The sequence below is a fragment of the Falco punctatus genome, assembly GCF_963210335.1.
Source record: "Falco punctatus genome assembly, chromosome: 6".
Taxonomy (NCBI): Eukaryota; Metazoa; Chordata; class Aves; order Falconiformes; family Falconidae; genus Falco; species Falco punctatus.
In genome coordinates, this window is record NC_137585.1 from 91,580,244 (window position 1) to 91,601,472 (window position 21,229).

At 46.2% G+C, this 21,229-nt stretch overlaps 1 protein-coding gene across 1 annotated transcript in view; it reads left to right on the forward strand.

The window, feature by feature from the left end:
- Nucleotides 1-138: 138 nt before the first annotated feature.
- SLC26A3 (solute carrier family 26 member 3) overlaps nt 139-21,229 on the forward strand; it is a 29,671-nt gene continuing 8,580 nt past the window's right edge. Inside the window, exons 1-12 of the mRNA XM_080392770.1 lie at nt 139-13,644; nt 14,447-14,586; nt 14,694-14,804; nt 14,892-15,049; nt 16,095-16,259; nt 16,937-17,089; nt 17,873-17,955; nt 18,916-19,063; nt 19,195-19,308; nt 19,422-19,499; nt 19,933-20,028; nt 20,997-21,103. Coding sequence (XP_080248896.1) covers nt 13,514-13,644; nt 14,447-14,586; nt 14,694-14,804; nt 14,892-15,049; nt 16,095-16,259; nt 16,937-17,089; nt 17,873-17,955; nt 18,916-19,063; nt 19,195-19,308; nt 19,422-19,499; nt 19,933-20,028; nt 20,997-21,103 — 1,484 coding nt within the window. The 5' untranslated portion in view covers nt 139-13,513. The remainder of the gene's footprint in view (nt 13,645-14,446; nt 14,587-14,693; nt 14,805-14,891; nt 15,050-16,094; nt 16,260-16,936; nt 17,090-17,872; nt 17,956-18,915; nt 19,064-19,194; nt 19,309-19,421; nt 19,500-19,932; nt 20,029-20,996; nt 21,104-21,229) is intronic.

A 21,229-nucleotide genomic window follows, 5' to 3' on the forward strand; every position in this document is an offset into this window, starting at 1 on the left:
TCTGCAGTGCACAAGGCAGTCAAGGCTGAGCACTGTGGTCTGCAATTATTTACACCAGTTTGGAAAAATCTTAGATTTCAATTGTTTCGTGTATAAGCAACAAAGTTTCATTTTCTGACATGTGGGCAGCTGCCGGTTGTCCTTAAGAAATTTTTTTCTTACCTCATGTGGCTAAACCAAGACCAGAATTGCCCCTTTACAGCCCAGAATGAGTGTTCAGTTGTTTCTACTCCCCTGTGGGTTGACAGGCGGAGGGGAAGGGCTGGGAGCAGGGCGGTGGGGACATCTCTCTGCTCCTCCTCCTTGGTGGGGCCAGTTTCAGAGCCCTCCAAAGAAGCCTCACAGGAGGCTCACCCTTTCAAAACAGCATGCCCGCAGCCCTCTGTGCAAGGGTAAGATTCCAGCTGGGGGTGTGAGGAAAGCGGCCAGACCACCCCCCTGTCCCTGTCCCCTTGTGCCCTTCTTGCACACGAAGGAGTCACAGGACCCCACAGGGGCTGATGCCACTCTGAGGATCTGTACCCACCTTCCGCACACGTGCCAGGCTGCAGGCACAGAACACCTCGCAGGAGCGCACGGCCCAAACCCCTTCGTAGCTTAACCTGTATTTCCTTGCCTCCCACCAGCTCCCCAGCGAGCTGGGTTTCCCAGTTACTTCTGCTGTCGCAGCCATCTGCAGGTCAGCATTTCCACCTGCGTTCTCCTGAAAGTGCCCCCACTTTCTCCTTTGCTTCACCCTGATAATTTCACCAGTTTTTGGTACGTCTCGCTGCAGAGAGTTGTGGTTTAGTCAGTCATTGGAACAAACCCCAGTTGCTTAAAAGTAATGAAGACTTAGCTTGAGGTGGAAGAAATTTGTCCTAGAAACTTCAGGAACATCTTAACGTGCACTAGAAAGGCAGAAGGGTTCTTGTGGAGGTGGGTATGCTTTTGGCAAAGCCTCACTTTACACCCAGGAGATGAGGCAGAAAGCTTTTGAGACTTGCCACCGCTCGTCTAGGCGATGCAGCCTTTCCAACCCGAACCGCAGCACCTCAACACTCTTTAGGATTTCATGAGTCTCAGCAAAATGTTGCGTCTATCATTTATTTATTGTGATCGCTATTTAGGAGCCGGCACCACTGCGAAGAACAGTGCTGCACCGTACCTCGCATCCCATAGCTCAGGAGGTCCCTGCTCACCTTGTCCTGACGGTGAATCCTGCCGATCCAAAACAAGCTGCAAGCTGACTCCTCAGTGCTGTTTAAACCAGGCTCTGAGTACATAGTTCAGCAAATAAAAGCTGGATTGGCTAGAAAAACAGAACGATTTAACAAAATGAAGGCACACACACATGTTTGTATGGTGGTTTTTCCACGGACACATCACGGGACAGAGGATATTTAATCGGGGCTTGTACTGATAGTGACATGGGATTGCAACCAACTCACACTTAACACATGTACTTAGCTACATGGTTTTTATTTTAAGCCCATCATGAGTCATAAATAAAGAAGTCTTTCCAGTGAACCTTGGAAAATATTACATCAAGCAAGTGCAGCCAGTAGGTAAAAGGCAATTAACTTCTGATCATAAAGGCAGCTAATAAAAAGAATACAAATATTTGAATGCATTTTTCATGAAAGCCACTATCATATGAAAAGGTACTACTATATGATGAATCTTAAAGAGTTAGTTGTTATTAATGCCTTTTTAAGGGATATGACATAAGTGAGGGATTTTCAGACTGTGGCACTTTGTACTGCTGTTTCAGGATTGTTTTCAGGATTGAGGATTTGTGGTGTTAGAGCAAGCATTTAATTTCAGTCAACGCCAGAATGGATCACCCAAACGTACTTATTCCAAGCTCATTGTCTGTGTGACCATTTTTTTCACGCAAACTTCCTGGGAAATGAGATAGGGAAGGCATTTTGAGATACGAAGAAGAGTCTGGTAAGGGCTGATTACTTTTCTGACCTCCTCAGACCTCCAGCTGCATGTTTCTACCCAGGGGACTCTGTTCTGCCCAGCCTGGGCAGCCACCCAGTTGTGCTTGTGGAGGTTCCCCAGGTGCTGTTGTCCCCATCCCGAGGTGTGTTTGCCACGTCGTCCCCCTCCAGGGGAGAGCCCTGCTGGGTGGGAGTCCTGCCCTTGTTTTATCCCCCTCCTGCTTGCTCTGCATTACCTTCATAGGTTTTGATAACAGGCTGGTAAAAATATGCAGCTCCCAGGTTTTTTCCCAGGTTGTTTTCCCCAGTTCCAACGTTGCCCTTTAGGCCGATCAGCTTCTTACCACTTTATTTTCAGGTGGTTTTGCATGAAGCCCAGCATCGGGGAGATCCCCTTTTTAGTTTCACCCAAAGGACTTCTCCGTTTCACTCCTGCAGCCCAGCGCTCCGAGCCCCATCGGTGACTCAGTGGGAATGGTGCCAGCTATTGAGAAAGAAGCTCATTTCCTGGAGTGACTATGTTTTCCAAGATGGCCTTTATCCTAAACTGATTAGGCACAATATTTTTAGCTTGTTTGCTCTGGCACGATTACAATCTGAAGCAGTCTGTCAAGGAGCGACAGGGAGCACCAGCGCTGGTGGCGGGTGCTGCAGCCAGGGTCTGTTCCCCAGAAGTTGCTGCAAAAGAAGGTTGCACCACCCCTGGGCTGGAGGGTTTTCCCATGGCTGGTAGTGCTGGCTAATTGCAGAATGGCTTGGGATTTGTGATTTTGTATATTTTTATCCCAGCTGGAGCAAGTACAGCTTTTTATCAATAATGTTGCAGATAGGAACTGCAATAGTGGCTGCTTTGGGATCCAAAGACAACGATGAGCCTGATTACAGCCCTGGGTGGCCGAGCGTTCCTTCAGGATTGGCACAGGGAGTAAATAAGCCTCTTTTTTTACTGAAAGAAACAGTTAATGCAACAGAAAAAGTCTGAAACCATAGGCTGTGTGCAAGGCACAGCTAAGCCACGTGAACTAAAGGCTTCCCATTGTACAAGCGGAGGCCAGAGTAGCAGCTACAGGTATTGTGTGGAGGAAGAAAAAACCAAGGTCTCAGGACTCAACCGACCGCGAGGCTCTGTGGATGAGCCCAGGAGTCCCACAGCTGGCCGGTCTGGGACTGTGAGCACAGAAACACAGACACTGCTACCTGCTCTTTTTTTCACCGAGTGATACATGAAAATTCATTCAAATGCTCCATTCGGGGCAGGGTGGTGGGGGGTTTCACTGGATCTCTCAGCTGCCATTCTTGTAAACCTCCTCAAACAAGCAGCGCTAATAAGGAGTGCTACGGGTGGAATTATCTCCGAGTCCTCAGTTACCACTTTCCTCCTCCTGCCTTCCCCTGCGCAGACAGCGTGCCAGGTCAGGCCACCTGCCGATCTGCATGAGGACATGTAGTTGTTTCCCTGTGTTGGTTTGCAAACAAGCAGATAGGTGTGGGTGCAACAGAGGGTACCGTGGGGCTGTTCAACAGGTACTATGAGAATGAGAAGGATGAACAAAATTATGTTTAATTTCTGCTTACAACAGAACTCGGCTCTTGAATTTTACCTTTAATTTACCCTACTAGTACTTATGATAATAGTAAATTTAAAATAGATTTAATATTTTATTTACTGTGTAATGGATTTGAATGTTTTTTAAAGTATGTGTCTCTGTATGATGTAGAGAAGAAAACTTTAAAGAAGTGAAAGCTTGCTAGCACTAATCTAAAAAATTAATCTAAATGACCGATTTTCAGCATGTGGTCTTTGAACCTACCGCTTTACATCTAAGGATCTTTGTAACACAAGTAAGAAAAGCAGGCTTTTCTGTGCTAGATTGCAACGCATACTTGGGAGGCTTGCATAGAAATGTTTATGAGCCCACAAATGGAATAAGGTAGGTACGTTAACAGTAAATTGAAAAATAATTTAAAAAAATCAAAGAATTTCAGTTCCAATTCATTGCCACACAGGAACTGGGAGTCCCTCTCTTAACAATTACCAAAACATTCAGGAAAGTGAGGCTCCTTAAGTAATCTGAAACTATCCTGACATAAGATCAAAAGACAAAATACTCCATATCCCATGACTACCCGGTTTGGGCAATTCCACGGGACGAGCAGGCTGGTAATAAAGGTGAGTTCAGGTTAAAATTTCCAAATCCAGATGTGATTTCAAAGGGCTATAAAGAGCAGGGCTGTACGCACTCGAACAGCTCTGAAACAAACACTTAGCAATGATGTGGGAGTTCGCAGACCCCAGACCTGTCGGGCCACCGAGTCTGCAGCTAGGTGAGCCCCTCTGCTAGGTGGACACAGGGATGTTGCTCCATGAGCAAAGCCCCAGATCGTTTCATTTTGCACATTCTTGCAAAACAAGCTGAAGCTGATAGGAACGCAAGAACTGATAAGAGACCAGGTGAAATATTGGGAAATACATTTTTCCATTTAACCGTTACCTGAGGGAAACCTCAGGCATAATTCACGCAGTTTAAGGAATGGCACAGTCTAAAGTATCTGGAGATAGTGGAGCATTTTATTGCACTGCTATCTGCAAAGGTACACCACACCGAGAGACCTAGAGCACAAACATAAATGTTTACAAGGAGCTGGCTCCGACTTGGTGTTCAGATATATTCAAATGTTTTACCAGCTAAATAGAAATATCTGCTGCATACTTATTTATTTTTAACAGTACCTTTAAGGGTGTTTCAAAATGGATAAGCAGCTGAAAGTGTGCTCAGCTGGACTGTAAAGAGGTAATCGGGAACAGTGGCCAGGGCTTGCCTGGGAAATACAGTGCCAGCATCCCTTCGGAGAAGCTGCTTGCTGTTCTGCCAGGCAGTGTTTTGGCCATTTATAATTACTGTTCTGTTTTGGTTCTACTTTCGTGCCACTTTGTCTTTGCCCCTATTTAACAGAAATATTTTGGGTTTAGTAATTGAAATTCAGGTGACTGCTGTTGTGGTCTTCAAGGATCATGATCTTGGCTGCCCTCTGGGGAGGCACACGCCGGAGCCAGTCACGGCCTGGGGAGGGACTCACAGGCAAATGGTTCAGTAGTGCTGAGGGCTGGAAAATGGGCTCTCCTGGCTCAGCAGTGCTGGACACCGCACTGGTTCCAGGCCCCATCCAACAGGTGACAGCTCCCAGGCTTCAGCTGGCCAGCTCCTGCCAAGAGAGGAATGACCTGTTCCTCCCTCTGCCACCTGCCCTCGCTCGCCAGGAGGGAAAGACCTCTAAAGAAACCCGGTGAGGACATCACAGGTTTCCCTGAGGCCAGCACCACATTACCATGGTACTTGCGGAGCAGACCTGCACAATCCTACAAGGGCTGCAGCACACAGCCCCAGGCGGCTGGCACCGTGGCTCCCTAGGGATGGGATATTCCTAGAGGAGGCACATCCATAGCTGCTGTGCGCAACTCCGAGGTGAGCAGGATGCCCTGTGATACCTCTCCTTTAGGCTGGGGAAACGTCGGACATTTCCGCACTCTCACATGGCCGAAAACCCTTTGCAGGTGGGTGTGCTGTAAGTATCTCCTGGGGCAGGTGTCCTCGGAGCCAGCAGAAAGGAGCTCAGGGTGAAGAGGCCAGGCTGAGCCTCTCGCTGCGGCGCAGCACAAGCACGGCTGTCTATGCCTCTGTTGTATTTTCAGGTATCTGAACACTCATTACGCTCTGTGTCAAACCTAACTCCATGCACATGTAGCAGTACCTGCACCAAAGGACAGAGCACATCAAACTGTGATACTGCAGACTCCCAGACTCACCCAGGAGAAGCCCCGCAGGACTCCGTGGTTGTGCATCCTCCCATCGCTGTGATTCCCAGCCTGGCCGAGTCTCAAACAATGTGTTGCTATATTCAGCCACAGCGTAAAAATACAGTCAAATGCTGAATCAAGTTTAATCTAGTTTGTTGCCTCTGATGTGAGAGATCTCTTAAGAAATTAATTTGCTTCCTGAAATCCAGAGAGGCATATAGCTTTAAATAAAAACAAGGGAACTACTTATGCCTTAAGCAAACTATAGAAAGTTCATAACAGAGAAAATAATATTAACATTGGATTAAAATATGATACTTTTGTTTTGAAGATTGAAGCCAAATTTTTTATGTTGGCAGAGGATGACAAAACTCTCCCTGCTCTGACGGGCAATGTTGCAGGATTTTGTGTTTGTGCTGTGTGTGGTGTAATGCCATCATATAAACAGCACCATCAGACCAAGACTGCTGGCTTATCAGGGCACAATAACTCTTAAGTCCATGATTAAAGGGAATTAAAATACATAAGTGTAATAAGAGAAGTGTGAATAAAAAATGAGAAGGATGTGAATATTGCACCAACCCTTTTATTAGGAATTTCCAGCTCCTCTGCACGATGCACTGCTTGAACAGCACTGGGTGCTCCTGCTTGTTGTGTGCTCTGTGCAAAGGAGTGATAACGTTCAATGACACATATCCTAGCAGGGTGTTATCCCTTCCTGAGTCACTAAGCAAAATTCAGGCCCTTTCTCTGCAAATCTTGATAAATCTGAGAGATCCAGAAATATTGTTGTTAATGGAACTGACCTTGTGTTCCTGTCCAACCTCACCGCCCTTTCCAGTCTTACACTGACTGCTTGACACTTGCTCAACTAAACTTACTCATACTCACCCCCATTTTATGAATCGCTACTGAATTTGACCCAGTAGCACAGCTGATTTGATCTGTACCTCAAGGTATGAGAAAGAGAAACTTGCTGTGAAAAAACCAGGGTACTAGAGTGTACAAGAAGCTGGAAGAGAAACGACATTATGCCTCCTTCTGGCATCAGTGTCCTGACCCTGTGAGTGTAAGTGATGCCTCTGCTTTCCATGAAGACCTCTCAGGGCCATCCAGTTTTCCTTTTCTTTCTTGGAGGTCCCCAGTGGGGTGGGGAACTGGCAGCCACCAGCGGTTCGTGCCCGAAGTGACTACACACTTAGTGCCGAGCAAAATACGTTTCTTTTACCCACAGAGCTGCCTAAGTAGAGCAGAGTGCCATATTTGAAAGGGTTGGAAGAACCTGAGTTGGGGGTGTGTTGCACTAGAAGCATCAGAGCAGATGGTATTGTGAGCAATATTTTGCTTGAAGGTTTTGGCCAGAACCTGGCAGCAGGGTGACCAGCTGGGCAGCTGAAGACAGGATGCGGTGAGAAAGCTACACGTGAGGACAGAAGCTTTATACAGCACATGGTGAAGGAAAACATTGTGAAACACTACAAATCCACACAGGCTGATGCTGTTATCCACATTCTCAGCTAGCTAATCTCCCAGTATCGATACTGGTGTTTATTTAACACTGAAGAAGACATGGAGCTCTTCACAAGACAAGTAAAATGCATCTCTGGCAGAACTGTTCCCTTTTTTCTCTGTAAAAAATAGCTTCTTTCTGCAGTTGTAAGCTGCTTAGACAACATGTTACTGCTTGATCACCTCCAGTCACTCGTTCTGCCCTTCCCACCCTGGCCGGGGCAGGAGGCAGCGCACGTGAAGCCCTTCAGAGCTCAGCTCGCCAAATGGCTTTCAAGAGGCGTGTGTGCTTTTCAGCTGCCGTGAAAACAAGAGGAAGCTGAGGGTACTTGAGACTTGGAAAAGGATCAGGCCGTGACTGATTTATGACACTGAACTCTGCATCTCTGGGGCTGCCTGAGAGCCAACGCAAAGACAGATTTTTAATTTCCTCCTCCTCTTCTCTGCCTTGGCAGAAAAGGACACATTTTCCCAGAGCTTAGCTGGTGTTTAAGCGCTCGGTGTAAAGACATCAGAGGGTTTCACAGGTGGACTTCTACAGTGTGGGACAGAGGCAACCCGCCGGCTGTATGACTGTTGTGCACAACACCTCTTCTGAACCATCAGGAGAAAATCGTGTTCTTAACATTACTGCTGCAAACAGAAAGACCAAAGTGCTTATTCCCTTCATCGCTCCATATAGCACCTTATTACTTCAGTGAATTAGTGGAAATAATCCAAGAGTAAAGCACTTACAGGTGGACATGATGAAACCAAAGACAAGGCTTTAATGATTTCATTAGAGCTAAGGGTCCCTCCTGCATTTAAACCTCGTCCTAAAAAACCTGTCTGTTTTGTGTTGCAACTTCTCATGACATATCCTGAATACAAAGAGTTAAGAACACATTCAACACTTCAAAGGGGTTTTAAAGCACTTCTATGACCAGACCATGCCTTCACTTTGAGGAGGGAGGCCAAAAGCTCTTTAATTGTTTTATGGTGCGAGCTGTTCCACATCTTTTCAAATGTTTGTTATTTTAATGGCAAAAGTAATTTCAGTAAATTCAAGTAATGTGTCAGTTTTACAAAGGGCAGCAAATCCCTTAAACCAAAGAGCAGTTACCAAACCCAGGGGTTTGTTGTCACAGAGAAGGTGTTCTCGAGAGTTTAGGAGGTGACCTGGGATCTTTACTGACTAGGGGAGCTTATGTTCTCGGTTAGAAGTGTAGCTCCAACTTCCAAAAGCACCTGAGGTCCATAAAGACTCTCCGGGAACTCAGAGGCACGGGCTGAAGCACAAGACAGAAATCCTGACTGAATGGTCTAACGGAGCTCTCACCTTGTGGGGCTGGATATTGGGGTCCTGCTTGCTTCGTTATTTCTTGGTCTAATAATTGACTGAAATACGGGCAAACCACCTGACGGCAGAACCTCAGGCTCCTCCTGCCTCTCCTCCTCCTAGACCCATGCAGGTGACAGTTCTCCTGAGTAAACAAGGTGCCCTCTCTCACGCTGTCCCCTTCCACCAGATGAAGAAAACTCTTTCTTCAGGGGCAGGGTCTGTGATTTCAAACCCCCAAAGGCTAAGGTTTCCAGCCCAGAGGAATGCCCTAGGGCACCTGGCACCCCACAGCCTTCCTGATACCGTGGCTATCAACAGCTGAAGCATTTCTAGGTGTTCATGGCAGTGTGACATATGAAAAGGGTGATAAGGATGGTTTTCTTCGGGGACCTTTGATGCTATGGTGTCCTCAGCACCTCAGCACTGAAGGTTTACTGCTCTCCTGACAACAGAACACCTGAACACAGGGACCTGCGACTGAAGTTGTGGCCTGAGGCATCAAAATACTGTTTCAGCTATCTCCTTTGGGGGTTTTAGTGTCTCAGTGAAATGTTTACAAAGGCTCACTTTGGCCTAGGGAGAATGATTTCCCTCCGTTCCTCCATGGGCAGCAGAGGGGAGCAGGATCCCACAGGAGAGTCTAACCCACCTGCGCCACATCCGTGCCCAACACTTGGCCGCACACATGGTCTGCACCTTTCCACTGTCTGTCATGGGATGCCACAGCTGTCAGCTCCACCAAGTCACAGCTGCCCTTTGGAAATCCCTGCAAAGGCTGTTTTGGGCAATGATCTGAGCATGCAGGAATCCCTTCTGGAAAGACAACTGAGGGTCCCTTAAAGGTGCTTCAGGGGAAGGTTGAGAGAGGCACGCTTTGCCCAGATCTGGCATGCCCTGCGGCCCCGTCTCCCTCACCGCTGGCTCACACTCCTTCAGAAACGAAGGGTACCATAGCTGAGCTCTGGTCACCGCTTCCCACCGTGCTCAACAGAAACCTGGCAGATGCACAGCACAGGATTGCAACAGACAGTCCTTCTTATTCACCTCTATTCTCCCATATTAGTCTCTGCAGACCAATCACAAACAGTTCGCCAAAGTTAAGCAATATCACAGAGAACTTTAAGAAATGACTCTTATCATCCCTCCTGAGGATAGGCTCAATGGTCAAGGCCACAGTGAAATCTTCCTTTTCTTGTAAAAGTTAACTAAAGTTAGTTATTAAAGTGTTGCCAGTATTTAGGGAGGTTCTGAAATGAAGAACAGCACAAGATACCTGCACTGCCTCTGAAAATTTCAAGGATAGCTTTTTCCATAAAATCTTGGTGTGGCTTCTTCTGAAGAGCTTCCTGTATCAGGTACAATTTTGACTTGCCGGTCAGGATATGGGGTATGTGAAGTAATGCTTATAAATGAAATGTGTCTAGTCGTATGTTGTTTTTCTTGTAAAATGTAGAAGTTTTCCTTGTGGAATTTGTCTGTATTTTTCAAATGTTTGTATTGCAGAGGAGTAGAGTTTGTGAGTGCGTATACACAGATTGAAAAGTAGGACAAAGCATGTTAATATTTAATCATTCAGTTAAATTTACCAGATTTTTGTGTACTTCTTAGTCAATATTTAGGATAAATTAATAAAGAGAAAAAAGTATCCCTTTGTTAATCCCCTCAACAAAATGACACATGTCAAAAATATGCATTGCCGAAGGTTCACGGTTGCGGGGGATTAGTAGTGGAGTTACATTTTTTTATGTGCGAGAGACGGTAATGCTGTTAATTGCTGGCCCAGAACAGGATCAGAGGCTATATGGAATAAAACCAAACCAGGATGTTATCTCTGGGGTTTCAGTTCAGACCTGGTCTTGGTCAACAGTGAGTGAAAGTTGTTACCTACCACTCAACAGCTGTGCAGTACGAGCTTGGTCTGTGCTCCTGTTCCCCATGTGTGAGTGGACACATTAAAGAAGTAATCAAAGGAATTGTGCGAATTAGTGGTGTCCCACAAGGAGTCCAAGAACTTCACGATGGGAACACTCTGGAAAGGCAGTGTGTGTTGCTGGAGTACGGACCTCTCTTTTAGGGGGTTTGCGGAGGACGTTGGCCTCCACTACACTGGTACTCATTACAATATCCCCACTTTCTTTAAAGCGTCTTAAGTAAGCAATGGTGCCAACAGCCAAATAAAACCTCCCCATGCAGAGGGCACCCTATCTTTCTTAACATACAGGGGAAAAAAATGAGAGTGAGCAAGAGGAAGGCAACACCTGGCTGAAGTCACAGCTGCCAACAGAGCCCGTGGGAGAGGGAATGAGACTAGAAAAGCTCAACTAGTGGGGCAGGTGACTAACAGCAGTGGTCACCTAGCTGCAGCAAGGTACCACACCATATGGTCTCACTTACCTGCCAGGAGGCAAGTTGAAGGCACCTTCCACTGTGCTTCAGGCGCTCAGGCTGGTTTGGTTAAACTTAACTTGAGTGATGCCTCATGACACCACAGTCTCTAGAGCAGACTCATGGTTCAGCTTGATGAGATTCTCAGGGCGATGCTCCAGGTCTCCTTCTGCAGCTCTAAGCCACCAACCCGAAGATAACCTGGAGGAGAGCCAGTAAACTGGGGTTCCTAGCAGGAGGGAAAAAATACATGCAAAATACTGACACCTTCCACAAGACCAGCACTAATAAACCAAAGGACATTCGGAGAGTTGCAAAGAGGCATGTTGTACATTGCCTGAGACTGGGGTATCAGATTTGTCCTGAGGAAAGAACAAAGGCTGGGCAAGGGGCAGGAGTGACAACTGAAGTAGTCACAAAAGCTACAGCAGCTGCAGCACTGGGGATAATCTGAAACGAAAGAGTAACCCACGCACTTTTTGGTTTTATGGCTTATGAACATTTCATAGGGTACAAATAGTACCTCGTGTGCCCTACAACGTAGTGAACAAACCTATTCAACAGGACTTTCAGCAATATTCCTTTCTGCAACGGGAAGTCTATAAGACTGATACACAGGCCAGGAAACAGAGCCATTCTAAAATCTTTAATAGATAAAACTTGTTCCTGCAAATCTAAGCACACTCAGATTTATCAGAGAAAGAACTAAATAAACCAATTTTTTTCACTGAAATTTCATCACCCTCAGGTTTGGAGCTCTGATGACAACAGAGAGGGGGACGGTAGTGTACAATTTCAGGATCAGGGTTTGATGTTAACTGACCTTGGATCAGCGTCTTGAATGAGCTTAGATTTTGAGTTTTAATATGTTAGAATAATTACCTGCCAGTTTTTGGAAAATGTTACATGTCTAATTTTTTAAATGTTAAAACAGATAATAAAAATGTTTAATCCATTGCCAAAATAGTGATTTTTTTTTGTGGAAAAACAGCGTATCAACAAAACCAGCATATCTAAGAGGTTCGTCTGTCATTATTTGAACTTCTACTCATCCATTAATTTCCCCAGAACAAACTAGGAGGAAACTAAAATGAAATCACTTGAAATAGGTCAATAAAGGGCCCTGAGCTGTAGCAAAGTTTCAGGATGGGATTCACATTTTAATGCCAAAATTGCCATAGATTAAAAGCCTTCCATCTGTTCATAATTACGCAAAATGCCTTGTGCCACTTTAAAATCTGTCCTGTGATCTCTCCAAATATTGAGTACACAAGAATCTGAATCAGAAATGCACATAGGCTATTTCAGTGCGAGTCAGGCGATAGACCTGGGTGAGGAGCTAGTGTTGGTTGGGCATCTGTTGCAAGCCCACCAGCAAGCACCAAGGCGCCGAGCCGCATTTGTGCTAGCGGAGAGAAAATGCAGAAAAATGCTCTATTATCAGTGTCACAAAAGACTTTTTACTTCCCACAGTACATCTTTGTCTCTGAGTCGAAAGAAAATAGAATAGGATAGAACAGATTTGTTCCGGTTGGAAGGGTCCTACAGTGATCGTCTGGTCCAATCATGGCTACCAAGAGCAAGTTCCACGGCTCCTGTCTAGGACTAGTACTGTTTTAAACATGCAATGGTGGCTGCAGCAGAGAGAAATGTTTTTAGATGGTACATCTATTTAAGTTAATTTAACATGGAAAGAATGTGGGGATAGAAAGAACACAGTAGGCAGCACAGTGATGCCATTAATTAATTGCTGAAAAATACCCAGTGGTATCGACTGCAACGGATCTTGAATCTCCTGATGTGTAACGTGGACTTCAGGGGTCATTTCTGGAGTGACTGAGGAGAGTTTCTATTCAGCGCAAACATGCAGACACGGGTTGGGACAAGGCAGAAAACAGTATTTAGGTCAGACATTGCAAAAATTGTTGGTGAGCATGAAACATAGGAGAAGAAGCCCGGACAACCTGTGGAAATAAATCTTACAAATAACAAGCAGCAATACCGTGCTTTTTTACTACTGAGGCTAACCTCCTCACCACACAGACCTGAGCTGAAAGATTCAGCCCTGCCTCCGTGAGAGAGGATGGCTGAGCCCTGCCTTGGCTCTGCCTTTCCCCTCACATGTCGGCGGGTTTCAGCGAGATCCCAGCCCTCCCAGCAGCGCCACAGGGAGAAACCTCTTGGGATCTGCTTGTTTGTTCTTTAAGAATTTAGCCTCTCTCGAAGGAGGTGGGGTTTGGTTGTAGATGGCTGGCTTTGAGATAAATTAACTCGTAATCCATCTTCTCCACTTTTGGGATGCATCTTTAGAAATAAATAGAAAACACTGCCCTGCAGTGGGAGGAGGAGGAGGGCAGGACAACATCTTGGCAAAGTGAGGCGGGTGTCTCAACCATCTCTCTTTTGATCTTCAAAGGTGGTAACGCTCAGCTTGGAGTTCACTCTTCTATGCTACGGCCACCTGCCCCGCAGTGCATAAGGAGCTAACCCTGTTCTTCATTTCAGGTTTTTAAGTGACTAAGGCCAGAAAGAAGCACACACGAGTCACCATCTTCACCTGATACGTCAGTAGAAATGGTAGAACCTGTGGGCAACCACTATGTTGTAGCCAGACCTGTGTACTCAGAGAATTTGTTCAATGAAGAGCATGAGAAACTGCACAGATACCATAAAACCCTTTGGGATCACCTGAAACTCTGTTTTCGGTAAGGGGGTTTTTTATTATTTTTAAAATATAGATCTAAGAAACAGCTTGAGCTGTTCTTGGACAGCATGAACTCCATCCTGACAACTTCCACCTCAGATTCCAACAAAGCAAATTAAAGCTCATTAACCAAATGCAGTGTCAGATTTTTTTGAAGAATTTTAGCTGCTATTACCCTTAAAAGTCTTCCTGCAGTTGTATCCCAGGCAGCTTCTCTTTTCCTGGGCGCTTGGCAGCACAGACTCTGGGGAGACCTTATTGCAGCCTTTCAACACTTAAAGGAGGCTTATAAGAAAGATGGAGAGAGACTTTCTAGTAGGGCATGTTGCGATAGGACAAAGGGTAATGGTTCTAAACTAGAAGAGCCTGCATTCAGCTAGATATTGGGAAGAATTTTTTTTACGCTGAGGGTGGTGAAACACTGGAACAGGTTGCCCAGAGGGATGGTAGATGCCCATCCCTGGGAACATTCAAGGTCAGTTTGGACGGGGCTCTGAGCAACCTGACCTAGTTGAAGATGCCCCTGCTTATTGTAGGGGGGTTGGACTAAATGATGTTTAAAGTTCCCTTCCAAACCAAACTATTCTTTGAAAATTTTGGTTGGAAGGGACCTCTGGAGGCCATCAGGTCCTCCTTGAAGCACAGCTAGCAGAGGAAGTTGATCAGGGCTGTGTTTGGGTGAGATTTTGACCTCTGGCAGCCTGTACCCGAATCCTCCCCCCCTTCATTTCCCCTCTGTAAACAGGCTGTGACTCAGCCGACCCGTTTACCGACAGAGCTCTGTCCTCTTTGTGTCTTTACAGCTGCTCCCCACAAAGGGTCAAAAAAATTGCCTTGGGTTTTTTTCCCATCGCCTCATGGCTGCCAGCATACCGCTTCAGGGAGTGGATCCTGAGTGACATAGTCTCCGGCATCAACACGGGCCTCGTGGCTGTCCTGCAAGGTACCTGCGGGAAACGTGCCCTGCCGCGGCCTGCTGGGCCAGGGGCGAAGGCCCTGCCGCTCCCACCTGCAACGCACGCCACCTCCCCCGGCCCTCTGTCCCCACAGGTCTCGCCTTTGCTTTGCTGGTCAATGTCCCCCCTGGTTACGGACTCTACGCGGCGTTTTTCCCTGTCCTGGTCTATTTTATCTTTGGCACATCCAGACATATATCAGTGGGTGAGTTCAGGCACGCCGCCCACCCTCCTCACGGCTGAGGTACGCGCTGCCCCTTCGGGTCTCTAACGAACGCCTTGTGCTGCTCAGGTCCCTTCCCCGTCCTAAGCCTGATGGTGGGGGGAGCCGTCACCAGGCTGGTCCCCGACGACAGCGCTGCAAACGGCACTTCCACGAATCTCTCGGCAATAAACGAAGAGAGGGTGATGGTGGCTGCGTCTGTAACCGTCCTTTCTGGGGTTTTTCAGGTTGGTGAGCAGAGGTGTGTGTGCCCACACACGTCTGTATACACGTGTATGAACAGGTGGAGGGCAGACTGACCTTCCTCTTCGGTTTCTGCTTGGCATGGTCACCAAAGTGATTCTCTGCCCCTTCCCACGTAACTGACCTTGGCCCACTGGTTAGGAGGCATCTGCCCCCCTGCAGTGACCAGGCACTGACCCATGCTGCAAAATCCTGGGTTTGACCAGACCCGCATCTACAGCCCACGCAGCTGCCCCCCCACCAGCAAACCCAAAGCTGCTGCATAGGAAAAAAATATATTTGCGAGAGTAATGCGAGTGATGCAGACGCACCAAAAGGAATAAAAGCTCTGTCTCATAAATGCCAAAGAATTTGGATTTGTCCTTTCAACAACAACAAAAAAATTATCCTTACTTCCTACAGTTTCTTCCTTCCTAACATGTAACATTTGTGCTTCATGAAACACTGGTACCATGTGAAAATATTGGTACCAAAAACCCTGACACTAAGGCATTGCAGCACAAACAAACTAGCAGGCTGCAACAAGGCTTTTACCATCTGTAAGATTCTACTGCCCATGCCATTTCTCCTTCCTCCAGAGGTCAGGTCAGACCACCCCTCCTCCACCCAACCCCCTCTCCCACGCTCCTCAGGGCTGTTTAACCACTTCGCAGGAGCGAGCTACAGCTGCACATCATCCATGTCAATCAACCCACTGCCTCTGGGGCAAGCCCACAGCTGCATGTTATCAATGCTGATCAGCCCACCGCCTTCAGTCCTCTACACTAAGGAGGTTTATTTTAGCTATAAAATAAAAATAATAGGTTTTAACTGCTCTAGTGATTACTCTTACTAGCGTTATGCTCCCTGTTGCTAAATTTCAACTTTGATTGCAAATCTGATGACACTATCATCTGGATCATCCTTAACCCCTGGACATATGGGATTAGGTGAAAATCTTTGTTTCCATTAAACACGGTTCTCTTTGTCACAGAGATTGCTTAAAAGCACAAGGAAATCCCACTGATGTATGGTCATTTTGCATTTCAGTTGCTCCTGGGAATCCTCCAGTTTGGATTCATCGTTATTTATCTATCACAATCGTTAATCAGTGGTTTCACAACTGCTGCAGCTATCCATGTGGTGGTGTCTCAGCTGAAATTCATGCTTCAGCTACCTGTCCCTGGATTTAATGTACCATTTGGCATCATCTACGTGAGTGAAAGTGTTCATTATTTGCTAATGCTGTTGAAACCTGGGATGTATATCTGACTGCAAGGCAGTAATAAGAGAACTCAGCATAAAAACAGCCAAGCAGGAGGAAACACAAGAGAAAAATACAGAGGATGTGTTATTAGCATATGACCAATCTTTAAATTTATTGCCAAACACCAAGTTACACCCCTTGGGCTACTTAGATAATATTTTCTATTGCGTGTTGGTGTATTTTAATTGTGTTCAGCTTTGCCTCAAGCATTTAATTATTCACTTTTACTAGGCTGGTATTACAGATGTTAAATTTGGATATGACTGTGAGGGCTGTTGGATGACAAAGGAAGAAAGACAGGGAAGGGGGAGCGGAGAGAGGCACCTGCTCAGTAATTCCATTGCTCACGTTTCCTATCGTGCACGTGTGTGTTGCTCCGATCCTCCCTCGGGGGGTGCCAGGAGGAGAAGGACAAGAGGCAGTGGGAAGGGTCTTTCACAGACGCTTTCGTCATTTGGACAGTGCACACGCACATTTTCTGGGGCTTGCAGTCCACACCGTGCCACAGGGAATAAATCCCAACTGCTGCAATCCTCAGAGCAATACGGGCTCTTCTGGAAGGGATAACGGTACTGTGCCAGGACACTATTTCTAAAACACCCCACGTTTCTTCCTGATTTTGCAGACTCTGGAGAGCGTTTTCAGCCAGATCACAAAAACAAACGTCGCTGACCTAGTCACATCCCTTGTTGTCTTACTTATCGTGTTTGTGGTGAAGGAAATGAATGATCGATACAAAGCAAAGTTACCAACTCCCATCCCGATCGAACTCCTTGTGGTAATGGTCACTTGCCTTTGATTTCGCAATGGCTCCACCACTATAGTGATATGGGAAGCAGAGTTTTAACTATTTCTTCTCCTGTTCTGCATTAAAAGTTGGGTTATCATTTTACCCATAAGGAAGAATTGGCAACACTCACGGGCTATTGTGAGATGTTTTACCTCTGCTAAAAAGTTTTACCCTGCTTAGCTGTTCTCGGCTGAATACATCTGTAGTGAGTAAGATGTTATATGAGTTTTTCCCTTGGATGAAACTGCCTGTGACACCAGCCAGCTGCAGTCCCACAGCTGGGCTCTCTCTGAACCACACCAGCCACTGAAGTCCTGGCCATCCATGGCCAAGCACAAACCAGTTTTGCCCTCCAGCAGCAGAGAGTTTTGCCTGCCCTGACCAGCCGTGGGGTGGGGGCAGCCTCTCACAGGGGCAGCAAGCTCCTAAAGCCCTGGAGGATGTTGCTGTAGATGCAAGTAGCGCTTGTTTTCCCCCGGAGTTATTACAGCACCTTGTTAGAAAACACCTGGTTTGTTGGGTGGGATGTTCTCTGTTGTTAGTGAGATATTCTGATATATGCTCTGTGTGATTTATGAATTAAACCCGCGCCCGTAAGGTGGTTCAGGAATGACATCTGGACAGCGAAGAGTTGTGCAGACTCTGGGCATAATTCTGTCGCTAGTGATGAGACTGGAGGGTGCCTGGGAGGGGGAAGGTAATGGGGTTTAACAGTTTCTTCACACTCTGGCTGGAATGTACCTAATGGAGATGGGGATTTTTACCTTTCAGACAGTCTTAGCAGCACTGATTTCCTATTTTGTTAATTTTGAAGAAAAATTTAACGTAGCTGTCGTCGGAAAACTTGAAGACGGGTAAGTGATTTACTCAAAATTCGCCAGTGGAGCAAAACGTTGTCTCTAGTTTGTCAGTGTTAAATCAGTTCAGCTACGATTCTGATTAAAATAACTGGCTTCATTTTCTTTCAGTAGGTAAATAAACATTTTGCTCTCAACAATATAAGGAAACACTTTCAACAGATAAAAGTTACTCACTAGAGCACATCTACTCAACAAAGAATACACTGCGACATGAAATAATTGCATGCTTCATTTTCTAAGACCGCTGTTGAGCAGGAGGTTGATGCTTGTCCCTTTTAGTGAGCTACTCAGTCCTGAACCCCTCAGTTTTCCCTGAAGTACGTGCACAGTTCAGCAGCCACCACCAGCTCTGGGAGGCCACCAGGACACTGCACAGTACTCCTGCCTGGTCCCATGACTGGCCACCAGCATCTCCCCAGGCACCATCAACCCCCAGAGGCCTCAACGTCTGCTCCTCCAGAAGCACATCCATATAGAGACTACATCCACATATAGAGTATATATCCATATAGAAAGTACATCCAGCTATGCCATATTACTGGACTTACTAAATATTTGCTTAGGTGTCTAAAGTGCTTCAATGAGTCACACGGGGATTATTTTTTTTGGTCGTAATTAAGTGAAATCCTTCTGTGTGCGCATTGCCTGTGCAAGGGCCTCAGCGCTGTGTGAGATCTGACATGTCCAGCTAGAATGCAGAACTGTGCGCGCACCTCACACAAAATAAGCTGTCGCTGGTCCTGGCCCAGTAAACGAGACACAAGCTGAGCCAAATGTGGCCAGAGTCCCTGTCCTGAGTAAGGATTCCCCAGAGTTCTATAGAATTCAGACCTGCAATTCTGTGTCGCATGTCTCCAAAGTGCTCCGTCTGAGGTGGACCGCTGCCTCGCTCCCTTGCTTGACAGCTGGTCTCCTTAGGCGTATCCTTTACGAGCAGAGCTTTTTGTTTTTCAGATTTCAAGAGCCTGTTGCACCCGATGTAGGTGTCCTCCAAAAATGTATTGGCGACAGCATTTCCATCGCAATTGTTGGGTTTGCAGTAGCCTTCTCCGTGGCTAAAGTGTATTCCATCAAGCATGACTACCCAGTAGATGGCAACCAGGTAGGCAAACCACACATAAATCAATATCGTGTGTTTGTCAATGGGAAATAAGTCATTTCTGGAATGCTTTGCCTTGTGAATAACAGTCATGAAACAGCTTTTAAGAACAATCTCTTTTGTTTTTATTTCAGGAACTGATTGCCTTTGGGCTGGGTAATATAGTTGGTGGTTCATTCAAAGGATTTGCCTCCAGCACTGCTCTGTCGAGATCAGGGGTGCAGGAGAGCACAGGAGGCAAAACACAGGTATAGAAGACAACAGATTATGATGGCATTTAATGCAGGAAAGCTCCCCTTTTTCCTAGCTGACCATAATGCCTGCAGATAATTACTTACGGTGGAATTGTTCTCTCATGCAGATTGCTGGTATTATCTCAGCTGTCATCGTCTTGATTGTGATCTTGGCCATTGGATTTCTCCTGGCACCATTACAGAAGGTATTCACCAGTTTCACCCCGTGCTTCCTCCTGCTTGCTGGAGACAGGACTGTTCTGGGAGTCACTGGGAGTGTTCATAGGCTTCAGTGGGAGCCAAACAGGGTTTTGCATAGCTTGGTTCTTCTTCTCAGATCATGACAGAGAGGACCACTACACCTGGTCCCTCAAAGGGAATGCAAGTGCCCAAACACCAAACATTACAGCACCAGCTTTTAGGTGCCCAAAACAAGTGGGATTTGCAACCTCAAGTCAGATACCTGCACTGCACCACAGCTGGGGGGGTTCCAGGGCAGCCATACACCAGGAGGAGTTCCCTGGCCTTTCAGCTGCACTTTGACCCTATTTGTATGACCTTTTTTTTACTTAAGCCTCAACGTTCAACGTTTTCTTTGTTTGCTTTAAAATCCAACGTGTATTTTTGTCTTTTTAACAGTCAGTCCTTGCATCTCTGGCTCTTGGTAACTTGAAAGGCATGCTCATGCAGTTCAAGGAAGTAGGCATCCTGTGGAGGAAGGACAAGTATGACTGTGTAAGTTGAGCATTCAGGAATGAAGCACACTGGAAAAAGTCATCTATTATGCAAATTTCTTACAGGTCGTTCCTTTGTTATACCTGCCTTCACTGAACAGAAAGTACAATAGTGGAGTGCCTTTTTTTGCTTGTATAGCCCTTGCTTGTGTTTTACCTTTTGTCCCACCTATTTTGAGTTGATTCTCTCACCTAACTTCACGTTCATCCATTTCATCAGAATATATTAAAATATATTTCATTACATAAAATCAAATATAGAAGGCAGTTACAGAAAATGTCTGAATACTTACTGTGTTGGCCATGCGTTCACATTCTCACGCAGCCTGTTAGATGGAAGTTACACAGCAAAAAACAAGTGACGACCATGGCTTGAAGGGTTTACTCCAAATGGTAAAGCTTGTGGCTGGAGGGCAGGACCGCGTACTTCTAATACTCAGAAAATTTAGGCTCCTGCCCTTCTCACCAGCCAGTTTGTTGTGTTCCCAAATGGTTCCAGGCCTCAGTTTTCCCAGCTAGCCGTTATTTACCACACAAAAATGCTTTGAGATCTGTGGTTAAAAAATGTTCAGTATTATCTAGTCATTTGTGCTTATCAGTCATGTACATTCACAGCACCTACATTTGCACATTTACTTCTCTCAGCTTTACCAGGATCCTGATTTACTTGTAACCTTGCCTTTCTGCTGGATTTTTGAGTATTTAGTGAACCACCTATAGAAGATCCACACCTCTGTGGTTCTAAGCCTTGATTGTGTAGGAATTGTCACCCCTAGAAACACCCCCTGGTGCCAGTCATTGAGTCTGACCCCGTGTTACAAGAAAATACTTTAGGAAACACAAAGCCCCTCACCAAAGGCAGGTGGACAGCCCGGACCAGACCTGAGATCTGTTGCTGCTCCCACACTGTGCTCCTGACCCAGGTCCTCGACATGCTCATAACTGCTGCCACCCACCTGCTCGTTACAGGTTATATGGGTGGTGACTTTCTTAGCTGCCGTTTTTCTTGGCCTGGATATCGGGCTTGCAACCGCCGTGGCGTTCCAGCTGCTGACCGTGGTGATCCGCTCCCAGCTGTGAGTACTTGTTGGATGTGGTTAAAAATATCTTTTTTCCTTCTGTTATAAACTAACTCCCCCTGTACAGAGAAGGCCTATAGTCACGTGCCTCCGACTGTCCAACGACTGTGCATGGAAAATCAG